This window comes from Daktulosphaira vitifoliae, unplaced genomic scaffold (assembly GCF_025091365.1).
Source record: "Daktulosphaira vitifoliae isolate Bord-2020 unplaced genomic scaffold, ASM2509136v1 Scaffold_4, whole genome shotgun sequence".
NCBI classification, from domain to species: domain Eukaryota; kingdom Metazoa; phylum Arthropoda; class Insecta; order Hemiptera; family Phylloxeridae; genus Daktulosphaira; species Daktulosphaira vitifoliae.
This window is the reverse complement of record NW_026099575.1, coordinates 18489057-18505685: the sequence shown is the minus strand read 5'-3', so window position 1 is coordinate 18505685 and position 16629 is coordinate 18489057. Positions and strand designations below refer to the sequence as shown.

General features: G+C 26.1%; 1 protein-coding gene across 1 annotated transcript in view; it reads right to left on the bottom strand.

The window, feature by feature from the left end:
* The window catches only part of LOC126904876 (uncharacterized), a 13299-nt gene extending 3617 nt beyond the window's left edge, over positions 1-9682 (bottom strand). Inside the window, exons 1-2 of the mRNA XM_050684214.1 lie at positions 9537-9682; positions 7791-8123 (exon numbers count right to left, since the gene is read on the bottom strand). Of these exons, the coding sequence (XP_050540171.1) occupies positions 7791-8123; positions 9537-9641 (438 nt within the window). The 5' untranslated portion in view covers positions 9642-9682. The remainder of the gene's footprint in view (positions 1-7790; positions 8124-9536) is intronic.
* Between the last annotated feature and the right edge of the window lie 6947 nt (positions 9683-16629).

Here is a 16629-nt window from a genome sequence, read left to right as displayed (position 1 = left end):
ATGCGGGTTTTCGATTACTTTCATTCGCAAGAACCAAATCGATTAAGAAGGGCACAGTAGTTATCTCCCTCTATACTCCATATTTATTTTTGTAAAAGTTATTTACCTAAAACAAAGCAACTCCGTTTGATTTCGTTGTATAGAGAAAATTAGTCTGCAATAGACAAATTTCTAAATAACACAATCGCATCAATCAATACGGTTAACGTTTAGGGCAATTCTAAATAAAAACTAATTGCATGAATCCACCTGCGCGCAACTGCGATATGTTTAGTTCACGTAAACCGGAATAAGTGATTAAGTAAAGGTAAGGGAGCCCCGCGGGATACCGTAAGCGTATCGGATTACTGCATTGGCCGATATATGTTTAGGGTACTCGTGCAAAGCGGGCTTCACTACGCTTTGGTATAAATAATTTTAAGTCACATGAATGACTTATATTTTTCATTTATTTAGCTCAGTAATAATAAAAATAAATATTGATATTACTTTTCTCATTTAATTAACATAAGTACATCATTTCAATTTAGACATAATTTTCAAACATATTAAAAATTTGTATTTACAATTTTGCCTAGTCAATTGTCTTTCAACCATTTAATTATTTATTGTTACTGTTCAAAACAGCAGGCGTTGTCTCCGCATCAGTCGGTATTAATACCGGTTGTACACATTGTAAGTCGCTTTTGACAACACTGGGTCAAATAGTTTTCATGGTCGTGGAGTCTGTCGGCTGACTAGCTATTGTTGACTTATACTAATGTTCTATGCGCCATGTTGTTTTATTAATACCGTTACGTAATCGACGCACGCATTTATTTTACCATATTACTGTTCTCCGGCCCATTGCATAAAGCCGTGAAAGACTGAGTTAAAAGTTGTGGTCTTACTGAATTCCGAGTTATTAATGAAACACTTGGACTCCGGTTTTATTCCGTGATTATTAGATCTCAATACTTAAAGTTGGAAGCTACTACTGAGAAGTCAGTCAAATCTGTAGAGTGAACTAGTTGAATCATATTATAGTTTATTTATTTATAGTTTAATTATTAACTGTAATTACATTTGTATTTCGGGACGTCCATTATATTTATTAGTTATAAACAAAACAAGGTAACTATATTATTTTATAATATACAGAGTGATAGAAATCTGGTAAAACACGTATTTTCTCAGAAACTATTGATTATTTAAAATTTTTGTAAAAAAAAAATTATTAAGTTTATACAACTCTACAATAATATGAAGTTAAATAATTTTTTTTTTATCCCTTCAGTGATAAAAATGTTTATTTATAATTTTTTTAAATGGGAACCACCATTTTCGACTTGATAATATAATAAAAAAAAAAATTACAAACAATTTTGTTTTTATAATTTTTTTTATCCAAACAACCGTTTAGGTTTTATAATTGTTTAAAGATTTTGACTTCCAGAAAAAATATTGTTATTTATTACGTTTCATAATATCGGTGGCAGTGCAACTGGCATTTTTGATGGACCCTTTAGTCTTACAAAACCATAGACTTAGCTATTAATAATTCACCGAAAACCCGGTTTGAATCTATTATTGTTATCACTCATTTAGTGCGTAGTACATTTTTATAGCTAATTTACCTGTCATAACTTGATCAATAAAATTTGGCTTATGCAACAGCAAATAAAAATAATGACTTCTGTATTTAAAACAGTAAAATGACAGTAGAAATTTGGCCTAAAATCACTTAACTTTTACCAGCTATAACGGACGAACGGTTAATCGGATAAAAAAAATTATAAGAACAAAATTGTTTGTTATTTTTTTTTCTATCATATTATAAAGTTAAAAATAAGGGTTCCTATTTAAGAAAATTATAAATACGGGTTTTTATCCTTGAAAGGACGAAGAAAATAATGGTTTGACTACATATTATTGTAGAGTTTTTTGAACTTGATATTTTTTCTCTATAATAAAATTTAAAATTCTCAATATTTTCTGAGAAAATGAGTGTCTTACCAGATTTCAATCACCCTGTATTCAAACAATAATTGTACGAGTATCAATCTCTTTTGTTTTGTGTTAGGGTATATATTTGTTTAAGTCATTTTCTGTGTTGATTATTATCAGTCAACGGTTATTGTAGGAGCCGTTGGCCAACAGATACATTAATTATTTATTTATTAGTTATTGCTTTAAGTTGATTCTTAGTCAAACTATTTGCTCAAAAGTTAGCCTAGTTTATCCTAGTTAACTGATGTTATTTAATTTTTTATTTGTATTTATTCAACTAAACAGGCTTAATTTATATTAAAAAAAATAGGCAGTTAACATATTAACTTTATAATAAATTATATACACACACACACACACATATATATATATTTTTTTTCAACCAACTATATATGATAATATACAGGGTGATTTTTTTATCATAACCCACTCAATTACTTACAGAATAATAATAATTTAAAATTTTTTTTTTATTTTTATCTTTAGTTACACATTATTATTGAATTATTAACTATGTAATACTTTTTAAGTTCATCCCTTATACCTTGGAGGGGGGTCAACTTTGTTTTTTTAAATGGTAACACATATTTTGAATTTAATAAAATGTTTGAATTTTTAATAAAACTTAATTTGTTTATTAGATATAAACATTTAAAGTTTCAATTTTTTGAGTTAATATATAGGTATAATACACAAGGAATTACAAATACAGGTAGCTAATTGGTTTTTTATGATATTGCTATCACAGTCACGGATTGTTTATTATCAATTATGACTATCAATAGATATACATTCTGTATTGTCAGTTAGTGTATTTATAAACTCACAACAATGTGTCTTACTACCATTGATAATAACAATGCTTTGTACCTGCTAATATCGATGTCATAAAAAACCAATTAGCTACCTGTATTTGTAATCCCTTGTGTATTATACCTATATATTAACTCAAAAATTTGAAACTTTAAATGTTTATATCTAATAAACAAATTAAGTTTTATTAAAAATTCAAATGCCATTTATTATTGAATTAAAAACTCAAACATTTTATTAAATTAAAAATATGTGTTACCATTTAAAAAAACAAAGTTGACACCCTTACCAGGCATAAGGGATGAACTTAAAAAGTATTACATAGTTAATAATTCAAGAATAATGTGTAACTAAAGATAATAATAAAAAAAAATTTTTAAATTATTATTATTCTGTAAGTAATTGAGTGGGTTATGATAAAAAAATCACCCTGTATAGTTGACATCATATATAAGAAGAAGAGCGTATAAGATGTTCATTATTTATTATTGGCTAATTTTTTCACGCTCTTTATCTCTTTTAGTGTTATTGTATAACTTTGATAAGACTTCTCATCCTCAGGTTGCAAACACTTAAGTATACCCTTTAATTATTTCTTTAAAAATTTCAAAGTATTATTTATTGTGAAAGGTAAGCCGTAGAATTAAATTTTTGGTCATATCGTATAATAAATTTTGTACAAACAAAAGATATAAGAATTAGGATCTACAAGCCTATTTGCTTAGACTTAAGGTCGGACTAAAGTGGGGTTTTAAATAAAAATAAAAGATTTAACCCTGAAGCTAATTTATATATTTTCAGCAAAATATCGTGATTAAATTGTCACTTAAATATGATTAATTCTGAAAATCCGTTGCTCGTACTTTATAAACTAGGGAAAGATGATTTTTTAAGGAAAATAAAATACATAAGTCTGTTGAAGGCAGTGCTCACAAGAAAAAGATTTTGTGATTAGGTAATATCAAATGGCCTTTATTAATAAGACAAACAATTTAAGTTAATATGAGACAAAAAAGCGAACGGTCAAAAACTTCGTCTGCAACTAAAGCGGAACAGAGGAATAAAAAATAGATATTAATAAAAAAAACCAGCACAGGGGGGTCGCAGCACAGTGGTGACGTGGCATAGTTGGATCAAGTATAATGATATCTGATAGTGGTTAAAATCACTATCAAAATAAAACGCTTTGATGCAAATCTTTAGATAGTGTTTAATTAAAAAAAATTGGTGGATTATTCCAAAAGCTACATGATCTGCTATTTTCTTATTAATATCTTGAATTAAAAAGGGATTATTAAAAAATATTATTTCTCATAAAAAAATTGTGTTGAACCATACACTTTTCAATAAGTTATAGCATTATAAAGTTAAAAATGTAAAAAATAAAAACGAGAATTTTCACACAACAATAGCATTCGGTAGCCATTTTCACCACGAAGACAAGTCCAGAGGTCAAAATTTTTTTTTTTTTAAATTAAAGTATATTACATTAGCATTAGTTTAAGATATTTATAAAAGCGTCAGACCTTCCGGAACACTTTCAAAAGTTAAGTTGAAAAACATAATTTTTTGTGAAAAAGTTGTCATTTTAAATCCCCCGTGGGCAGATTTACAAAAAAAAATACCAAATGATAAGTAAAGACATCAAGCATCTATAAAAAATATTATATTGATATGTTCATTTTTGAAAAAGTTAGAGCATTATTAAGTTAAAAATATAAAAAAAAATTATTGTACAAAAATCATAATTTTTTATTAACTTTGATGTCTATTTTCACCACGAAGACAAGTCCAGAGGTCAATTTTTTTTTTCAAATTAAAGTATATTACATAAGCTTTAATTTAAGATATATATAAAAGTGTCAGACCTTTCAGAACACTTTCAAAAGTTAAGTTGAAAAAGTTAATTTTTTTTGAAAAAGTTGTCATTTTAAATCCCCCTCTGTGGGCAGATAAAGGGTCAAATTTACAAAAAAAATATACCAAATGATAAGTAAAGACATCAAGCATCTATAAAAAAAAATTATATTGATGTTTTCATTTTTGAAAAAGTTATGGTAGTTTTAAGTAAAAAAAATTTCGAAAATTAGTGATTTTTAAATGTGTAATTTGTTTGGACGTTTCCCCCATTTACGGGGAACGACGGAATTTTTTTCAATTTTATAGGGTAATGTCTTCGACTATATACGATTTGTGATCTTTTGACGTATCGTTGAAAGAAATCGGTTCGGTGAGAGCTGAGAAAAAGTGGTAACAGACACAAAAAAAAAAACACATCACAGTAAAACCAATACACCTTCTCAGCTTCGCATCGAAGCTAAAAATTACACCTATAACTTTTAGTCTAGAATTGAGATAAACGCCTTCGGGTACCTTTTGTCCATTAATCACGACAGTAGGGAAAACGCCCCAATTAAGCGACTGGTTTTAAACAGATACACTTAGCAAGACATTGGGTTATCCCGGATAAATGTGCATTACTTCATCACATTGTCACAAAATATACATCACAAGAAAAAATATATATATAAATAATCGTAATGAGGTACATAATAAAATAATAATAATTGAAATGGAGCGGACGGTTTTAGCTCAAAACATTGAATACTAAAAAAAATACGTTTTTTTGACACAGCGGTGTCATCAACTCATTATTTTTGCCGCTGACCGCTAGATAAAGCAAACAGGGAGCATAAATGCAATTAAAATCAAATTGTTTATAGGTATCAATAGCTCCCAAAGAGACTGGCTTTTATCGATTTGAAATTTTCGTTAGATCGTTGTGGACTTTTCTCCCTTACTACTGTCATTGACTGTGCTAGATTGCACAAGTTTATATATTTTTGTCACTGTTGTTTTCANGAGAATGGCAGTTGAGTGGGATAGAATAAAGAGACCAGTCTAGTGAAGGCAGGTTAAAATCACCTAAAATAATAAAATTAGCTTTAGGGTTTGCGAGATGTAGTTCATTAAGAGCCAAAAAATAATTTTCATAAGTAGTTATAGGCGAAAGAGGTGGAATATAGACACAACAAAGTATAAAAATATTAGGTCCTAAATAAAGTTGAACAAAAATATGTTCAACATTTTTAACACTGACATTTAGTATTTTACTTTTTAAAAGAGATTTAACAGCGATGAGGACACCCCCACCTCGAGTATGAATACTATTCAGAGGTGATCTGTCACAGCGGTAAATTGTATAATTATGAAAACTTAATTCGAAATTAGATATAGATGGGGAAAGCCAGGTTTCAGATAAAGCAATAATATCAAANATTGACAGCTTGTGAAAGTTGTGGACTTTTCTCCCTTACTACTGTCATTGACTGTGCTAGATTGCACAAGTTTATATATTTTTGTCACTGTTGTTTTCAATGATGGAGTAGAGCCGTCAAAAGCAAATTGACAGGTCTTTTCGGAGAACGGGTATCGTTTTCTTTTTTTTAAATTATTTGTATGTAATGGTCTGTGTTATATTAATTTTTTATTTTATTATAAATTAACTTAATTTTATTTATGCGTGGAGAGCACGTGTTTCGTCTTTCTTTTAGCCAAAGCTAGGGAGTGAGTGTCCTAACCGTTCCTGATGTTTTTCATTAATTTCTGATTGACATTAACGAATGTGTTCCAATACCGTTAATCGTGATGTTTGTTATATTATTTGATTCTGTTTAAATATTTTATTTTATTTTTGTTGTCAACCTTTCTTTGTAGACATGTGTTTTAATACATTAGTATTTTTGTCCATGTTTAATTTAATTTTCTTTTATAACAATTAAATTAAATTTCCTTATTTATCTTAACTGTAATATTTATTTTATTGCATGAGTAGCTTAAATAATTCGCGTGCATTTTATTTATGTTCTTTAATCTAGACACATAATTTTGGTTAATAAACCACAAGATGTTATAACCATTTATATTTAACGTCATATTAACTCAAATTAAATAATTAATCAACTTAAAACTAAGTTCCACCTATGGTCCGGTATCATATCTGATAGGTGTGACATCTCGCCTAGGTGGTGGCGACCCTTACTACTATAGCTAGTCGTTATGCAAGCGGCAAACCACATTGAGTTTCAGGCTGACAAAAGCCCACTTGCAAAACAATTGTGAGAAGTATACAAGCTGTTTCACACAGAGGTACTAAAAGAATAAACATTTTATTCTTTACAGCTGAATAATTATCATAAACAATTGTCTTAGGTAAAAAAATAGTGAAAGAATGTTTAAATATTTCGTAAAATGTATTAATTGAGTTTTAGAGGAATTACTTGAATGAATGAGTTAAAATCACGTATCTCTAACGGTGAAAATTATTTAACTATAAAATATGTTAAAGGTACACCCAGTAATTGTTGCAAATCGTCGTCATTCTATGGATAAATTATGTAATTTTTTTACTTTAAACATTTTTATCAATATATAAGAGATTAAACTTTCACTATTTCGTAATTCTATTTTAAATATTCAAAGTAATATTATATTTATCTCAGAGTCGTGATTAAAGAGTAATTTTCATGATGCAGAACTAAGTTGTGAAAATTTTAATTTATTTAGAAATGATAGACAGAGGGGAAGTTTTGATTGCTGCAAAAAAAACAATTATGTATAAAAAATTATATTGAGACTGTTACAGGCATAAAACACCTATTCCTTAAACTAAATTTACCTAGTGATATTACACTCATAACTGGGTCTGCTTATATTCCTACTACGACAACCATTGAAATGTACTCTAACCATTGTAATTTATTTGAAATTTTGGTATTAAAATATATTAATCTATATATTGATATATTGACTTGTACGTTATATTCGCTGTTGCAACGCGCAATCGGCTCATCCAATAGAAAAATAATAAGCTCATTATAAGCCAAAAACACAAAATATACAAATATATTACAAAAAATAAAAGGGTATCTTTTGGTCACATTATAATTATTTTAAAAATGTTTCAAGATTCAATTATATAAACTTACCAAACTTAAGTTTTTTCTAATATTTTTGTAATAGTCATGTGTTCCAGTGATGGCATATGATATTGCTTTGTAAAATGAATCTCCGTTTTTACTAGTATTTATTATTATTTTTGGATAAGTTAATGATCCACCACTAAAAAGTTCATAAGTTTTGTGTTTCTGAAAATTGTGTAAGACTCTAATGGCACTTTGCCAATCAGCGTCGACTGGGTTAAAATAAAAGTCATGACGCTCATTGTCAACAAAATCGATTTGCGCAAGTATATCAGGCGAATCGCTTCCATAGGGAGCCAATGATGAGAGTTGATTAACTGACCTTGGTAAAAAACCATCCTGTAATATCGAAAAATAAATCTAAGTAATAAAATAAATTGTTTTTCTGTCTATCTTATGAACTATGCATTTGGTTATACTGTATTGAATTTGTTATATAAATATTAAAAACTGACTTAACAAATATACATTTTAAGATCACTTAAAATTAATATATAAAAGAAAATGAACGGATGGGTGACCATGCGTGCGCTCCTACGGTGGAAAAAAGCACCACGTTCCCAGTGCAGAAGGCAAAGGAAAACCACTGCACTTAACATTTTCCGAGTATATATACCAATCCAGTTGGTTATACGACAAGGCTTAGTCTTTAGAATGAATAATAATAAAGAGAAATGGTCCGATTTAAGAAAACAGTATTTCGAATGAAAGAAGGTTATAATTAGTTCTTATCTTAAAAGAATTATAATAATCCATAAATTTTTTAAAAAGTTATAGAAAAAAAGCATACAGTAGCCATTTTCACAATAAAGACAAAATAAGTCCGAAATTGTTTTTTCCTTAATAAATTATATTACATAAACTTTAATTTAAGATATATATAAAAGTGTAAGTATTTCCGGAATAGTTTTAAAAGTTAAGTTGTAAAAGTTAATTATTTGTAAAAAAGTTTTGAATCACCCTATAGGTAGGTAAAGGATTTATAAAAAAAAATTGTAATTTTTTTGGAGATTTCCCCCCTTTACGCGGAACGAAAGAAATTTTTTCAATTTTGGAGAATAATGTCTTCGACTAGATATGTTTTATGATCTATTGACGTATCGTTGAAAGAAATCGGGCCAATGTGAGCTGAGAAAAAGTGGTAACAGACACAAAAAAAAAAACATATCATAGTAAACTGTAATTTAAGATATACTATAAGTGTCAGTATTTCCGGAACACTTTCAAAAGTTAAGTTGAAAAAGTTAATTATTTGTGAAAAATTTGTCATTTCGAGTACCCCTGTGGAGTGGGCAGGTAAAGGGTTAAATTTATAAAAAAAAAATATAATAAATGATAGGTAAAGACATCATGCATCTATATAAAAAAAAATTATATTGATTTGATCATTTTTAAGAAAGTTATGGCAGTTTTAAGTAAAACAAATTTCGAAAATTAGTGATTTTTAAATGTGTAATTGTTTTGAAGATTTCCCCCATTTTCGAGAAACGAGAGAAATTTTTTCAATTTTATAGGGTAATGTCTTCGACTAGATACGATTTGTGATCTTTTGACCTATCGTTGAAAAAAATCGGTCCAGTGAGAGCTGAAAAAAGTGGCTACCGATACAAAAAAAAACACATAATAGTGAAAGTAATAACTTCTCAGCTTTATATAAATTCTTAAATAATATTTTAGTTTTATGTTTTGTAATATAATATTACTATAATCAACTAATCGAAAAAAATAATTTTTAAAATCGAAAGTTCTTACATTTCTGTCTTTTAGTTTTATTTGTTGATTTACACACGAAAATATAGATAACATGGACACCGGTAGTGAAAAAAAATTGACCAAAATTAATACTTTTTTAATCATTATAAATTTTTTAAAGAATAAATTATTAAAAATTAACTATTTTGTATTATACACACTTATATTTATATAAAGCACAAGCACAACTTTATTTACTCATATGAATTTTATTAAAAGATATTATAAATAAATAACTATTGAAAACTGATTTATTCCTTTTAACAAGAAAAAACAGACATATCTATTAAATCAAAGTATTAAAAATATTTTTTAATTTAGAAAAAAAAATGGTTGAGTAAATTAAATGGTACAATATTTATGAATAATTGAAATAAACAATTAATTTTATGATTAACTAAGAAACAACAAAAGTTGACGTTTATAAATTTCGGATCATTGTATTTTAAAAATTGAATTACTCTAATATTATAAAGATTACCCAATCTGATATGTCTTACTATTTTTAACTAACATCATAACCATATTTAGATAAAATTAAGATAATCATGTGTAATAAACCTAAAAAAAGATTATAATTGAGTGTGAGAATTAGGTAATCTTTTTTAATTAGGGTTACTCAATTAGAGTTAAAACATGGTATTATTTATATCAACATAAATCAATAGCTTAAAATTAATAATTGAAGAAAAGTTCACGTTTTTTATTAAAATTTCAAACCCTCAAATACTTAAAATACATACTTTGCCAAAAATACATTAATACAAAAATACAAATCGTGTAATAATATGGGACCTATTGTGTTGAATATTAAAGCCCCAAATATTTTGAAGCTTCGATGCGAAGCGGAGTAGATACTAATTTTACTATGATGTGTTTTTTTTTATTATTTTATTTTATTTTTTTTTTTGTGTGTGTCTGTTGCCACTTTTTCTCAGCTCACACTGGCCCGATTTCTCTCAACGATACGTCAATAGATCATAAAACATATCTATCGAAGACATTATTCTCCAAAATTGAAAAAATTTCTTTCGTTCCGCGTAAATGGGGGAAATCTCCAAAAAAAATACAATTTTTTTTTATAAATCCTTTACCTACCTATAGGATGATTCAAAACTTTTTTACAAATAATTAACTTTTCCAACTTAACTCCTGAAAGTATTCCGGAAATACTTACACTTTTATATATATCTCAAATTAAAGCTAATGTAATATACTTTATTATGGAAAAAAACATTTCAGACATTATTTTGACTTCACGGTGAAAACGGACAACAAAGTTAATAAAAAAATAATACGATTTTTGTAAAAAAAAATGTTTTTTATATATTTAACTTTATAATGCTATAACTTTTAAAAAAATGTATAGATCATCATAATTTTTTTAAGATAAGTACTATCTATATTTATCTATTATGTGACATACTTTTTTTTAATATCAGATCATTTCTTTTTATAATTTTATTTGTTGAAAATATATACATGATGGAACAGATCTAACTGACAACTCATATAGTTTATGATAAACATAACATTTTATACTTTTTTTTAACAATTTTTACAATGTAGAACTAAATTAAAAATTTGTTATTTTTCGCAATTACACAATTTTACATAAATGATTATCTCTAATGTTTATTACAAATATAAGAAACATTATCGTATGTCAACTACTAGTGTTCCGTGGTTAGTCAATTTAAAAGTGATATCAATTATTAATTTGTGTGATTCTATCATTGTAATCATATTATTGTAGGATATTACTTCTTGGGAGATTTGATAATAAATGCAATTATTCACTATTATCCACGTTTAAATTTATGATATATGAACATCTTTAATTAAAAAATCAACATGTTTTAGACAATGTTTCTATATTTTTTTAATAATCTTAATTATAATACTACTTGTTTTTTCATGTCAATTACAAATGCTTATTCAAATGTTAATAGTTTTCATGGAAAAGAAATCGCATACTGTTACTATTAAATGACGCAGTAAGTGTTTACTTCAGTACTTTATACAATATGGACTAATATTTGATACCATAAAAAATTTATAAAAAAAAATCAAAATTTAACAAACTTCAAAATGTTGTATAAATGTAACTACTGAATTAAAATAAGCGTTTTTGGTATCAACATTTTTCTTTAAAACTTATCTATAAAATGGCCATCTTCAAATCTTAAAAAAAATATTAATAAAATATTTAGTTTTTTAAATATTTTTTGTTATTGCGAAAAATAACATAAAACATATTTTAATTTTAATAAGTAAACAACCATTTTCCCTAATTAGTATCAATTTTTATAACCTTAATTCAATTAAGCAAAAAATAATATTCCAGGAATATTCTATAAATATTTCATTGCTATGTAGGAAGGTTGTATTCATCTATTCAAAATTTATCTGGTTATACTGTTAAAATGGGCGTGGTGTGGCGCGGTGGTCACACTAGTTGTTGACAAAACTTTAGTGTTAAGCCGCGCCTACCGCCGTAGGTGAACGGATGGGTGACCATACGTGCGCATCTACGGTGGCGAAAAAGCACCATGTTCCCAGTGCAGAAGGCAACGGGAAACCACTGCACTTAAATTTCCCCAGGATATACCAATCCAATTGGTATTAACCAACCTAACGGTTAAAAAAAAAAAAAAAAAAATTATTAAAACATTGATAAGGTAATTTCTTTAGTCCTAGTAGCTTTATTTCTGAGTATTCCAATAAGTATAACAATTGATTACTTAAATATTGGCTCAAGGATCAAAACAAAGAACAGGATAAATTAAATGAGCTTACTAATTTAACAAAGTTATGTAGAAATCATAATATTTTTCAGTTTCAAAAAAAAATTTTATGAGAAAATTGAGGACACAGTTAACAATTGTCAATTTATAATTTATTTTTGAAGTACGATTAGGTGCACATTCAGTCAAAAACTTGGGGGGTGCTTAAATATCAGACTTCAAGGCAACTCGTGTGAGGCTTCTTCCCTATAATACCAATATAATATAATAATACCAAAATAATTTTATAAATACTAAGTTTAAACAAATTGAAATAATAAAACCAAAACTTAAATTTTATGTGTATTATTCAAACTCAACATCTCCTGAGTTGCATTGGAGATAAAATGCGATCAATGAGGGTAGTTTTTGTATTTTTTCACTTATCTCATAAACTATAAATTTTACAAAAAATATTAAAAATATAAAATAAATAAAAACGTATAATCTATAAAAAATATAAGTATAATTCTTCTTGTCATCCATTGTTTGAGATATAAAAATTAAAATTAAAAAAATACGTCTTTTACATGTTTTCCCAATAATTTTTAATATTGAATAAAATCAATAACAATAACTCTGACGTCAGGATTTATTTGAAGTATAGGCATAAAATATTTAGTATAATTATCAAAACAAAAACATCAAATAATATAAAAAATACATTTTTAAACAAAATACATCTCATACGAAAAAAAAAGTATACATTCATATTTTTTGGAACCCTCTTGCCTCTATTGCACCCACCTCATAGTACATCCCAGAGGGTGTTCTTAGGTTTTTCATAAAAAATATACCAAAAGAAAGTTTATTATTTTTAGTAAATAATTTTTTATTTTATAAAAATTTTATTAGCATTAGTGTATTTTGAAAGAGTTATACCAAAACGAAAAAGTAACTATTTTTTACTAAAATTAGAAAATATTGGCTTTTCATTTAAATAACTTATAGAAAAATATGGTCGCGGGACATTTTCCTTTTTAACATTATAAAGTATAATTTAAAAATTTATATTTAAGATTGATTTCAGACGTCTCGGAATATTTAATAACAATTGAATATAAAGTATTTGTTTTGTAATAATTGTGTATTTTTTTTTCTTTTACAACCGATTTTTTATTGTAGAACATTTGTGGGGTGGATTTTTTTTTAATTATGTAGTTCTCATCAATAGTTTCAGTTTAATGTAGATTAAAAGTTTTTTATCAGATGCTCTGGAACACTTTAATAAATTGAGTACCAACTAATTTTTTGGTATGCGTACTCTTTCAAACTTTTTGTGTAATCTTCTGTTTAAAATACGGTAGCAAAAATTGTTTTGTGAGCATATTGTAGAAATATTTCAAATAGAATATATTTTTTACTATCGAAGCTAAAAACATGATAATAAAAACAATACCGTCTCAAATTTGTATCAAAGCTAAAAATAATAGGTTTCTATTTAAGTTTCGAAAGTTATCCTTAAAATCTACCCTTAAAAATAATTTATTCGTACAATAAACTTGGCATTTATTATTGATTATATAAATTAATTAAATTTTAATAAGTAAATTAAAAAAATATCATTATTTAACGAAAAAATTATTTTTATCACTTTATTCATAGATGAACTGTTTGTATTTTAAGTTAGTTGACCTTAAATTTGGACTTAAAGAAAAAACTCATCAGTAATTTGGTTTGTTTATATCGTAGGCAGCGATTATCTATTTCAATAGTCCATATATTATCTTTTATGATAGTATTCAATAAAACATTTTTACGCTCGTGGCTGATAATATATGATAGTAAACTATAGTTGAAAAAACGAAACATAGCGACTGTTATTTTTTAAGTTAAATATATAATTCAAAAAAATTTTTTTTGGTTCTCATATTGATATGATATTTTACATTGTTATTTAAATTATAGTTATTTTTTCTCCAACTGTCGATAATAATTATAAAATATATCTAAAACATTATTTTTCCTTTACCTAAATAAAAGTACGACGGGGACTCTCGACACCCCCCTAGCTTATCGCTGCGGGTCATAATCCCTTGGGTTGGGTTTAGTTACTAATGACGAAGGCTTGTTAAAATATTGTTCCTTAAAATTACTATTTATAATCGCATTTAACTTAAACAATATTTAAAAAGTTATATTTTAATCAAGCAATTTGAGTATTAAGGAGTGATATTTATTTAAATAAATGTTTTCAGCATATTGATCATTAAATAAATTTAAATTTATTACGTTTTAAGATGTAAATAAAATATCATACTATAATTTTTTGTTAATTTATTAATTTTACATAATGCGTCATAATAAGTAACAGACTATAAACATTAAATAGATGTATCACGTCATATATTCTGAAGAAACAGTATCTTGATCAAACATTTTAAGGTTAAATTTAAACAATAAATGTAGTTACATTATAATTTACTTAATAGTGTTTTATTTTTTACTACGACTGATATTCTAAAGAGATGCTGACGAATCATAGTATTATCCCTAGAACCCTTCTTATGTTAAATATGTGCTTTTTCAATCTTATCCTTTGTTCTCAATTAATATTTTAAAATGTTGATATTTACTAATGCAGAGTGATGAAATAAAAATTATCATTTAAACTATTTATAAATAATATTAGCTTCGAAGCGAAGCTGAGAAGATATTGGTTTTACTATGATGTGTTTTTTTTTGTGTCTATTACCACTTTTTCTCAGCTCTTACCGAACGGATTTCTTTTAACGATACGTCAAAAGATCACAAATCGTATCTAGTCGAAGACATTACCCTTTAAAATTGAAAAAATTTTTCCTCGTTCTCCGTAAATGGGGGAAACCTCCAAAAAAATTACAAATTTAAAAATCGCTATATTTCGAAATTTTTTCAATTTTTTTTTACTAAAAACTTCTATAACTTTTTCAAAAATGAACATATCAATGAAATTTTTTTTTTATCGATGCTTGATGTTTTTACCTATTATTTGGTATATTATTTTTATAAATTTAACACTTTTATATATATCTTAAATTAAAGGTAATGTAATATACTTTATTATAGAAAAAAAAATTGGCCTCTGGACTTGTCTTCGTGGTGAAAAAGGCTACCGAGTGTTATTTTTGTGTGAAAATTCTCGATTTTATATTTTACATTTTTTACTTTATAATGCTAGAACTTATTAAAAAGTGTATGGATCAACACAATATTTTATGAGAAATAATATTTTTTAATAAACCCTTTTTCATTTGACATACTCTATCTTAATCAAGATATTAATAAGGAACTAGCAGATTATGTAGCTTTTGGAATAATACACCATTTTTTTTAAATTAAACACTATCTAAAGATTTGCATTGAAGTATTTTTTTTGATAGTGCTTTTAATCACTGTCAGATATCATTATACTTGATCCAACTATGCCACGTCACCACTGTGCCACGACCCCCCTGTGCTGGGTTTTTTATTTTAATTTCTATTAAATACAACTACTCATGTAACTCTTAGACTTAGAATATAATTTAAACAAATAATTATACGATTATTATTAAAAATTACTCTATTTTATTTTAATAAATTTATAATTTATATTATATATTCAAAATTTGTCTATAATTTGCTAAATATTCTTAGTATTTACAAAATATAATTAATTTGTTTTATTTGAATGTTTATCTACGGGTCCAATGATACTATGAGATACAACTGTATAAAATTAATTTTCGTCCTCTGTAATTGGTATTAATTTTTGTGGTGTACTTAGTACAGCGTCTTTTAGTTTCTTATTTAGTAATGATCCATATTATTTAATTGTTTAGTGTTAATAAAAATGCCAAATGTAAGTATTCTAAAATATACTTAATAGGCTTCCCCGAGAAATGTTCTATAATATTTTGACTAAATTGTATTTTATTATACATTTAAAATACATAACATGTAACAAAATTTCCTATTTAAAAACAACGTATAAATAATTAATCAAATTGAAATTTTATTTTTGACCTTGACGCTTATATAAATCTGATATAAATTCTTTTTCGATCTTGGGTAATTCTATTCTATGGTATAGAATTAACAAAATTAACATTTTTGAAGGAAATATATAAAATATTATAAAAACATATGTCTAAAAAAACTGAACAAATAATTAATAATCAATAGATGTTTATAATAAGTTAAGTGATTAAATTATCTATTATTTTTTCATTACATAGTATTTTTCCAACAACTATAATTATAGTAAATATCGAGAACTTTTTTCTACTCCCTTAGAATTTTCAAAAAATTGAGTTACACTTTTTACTAAAAAGGCTACTAAAAAT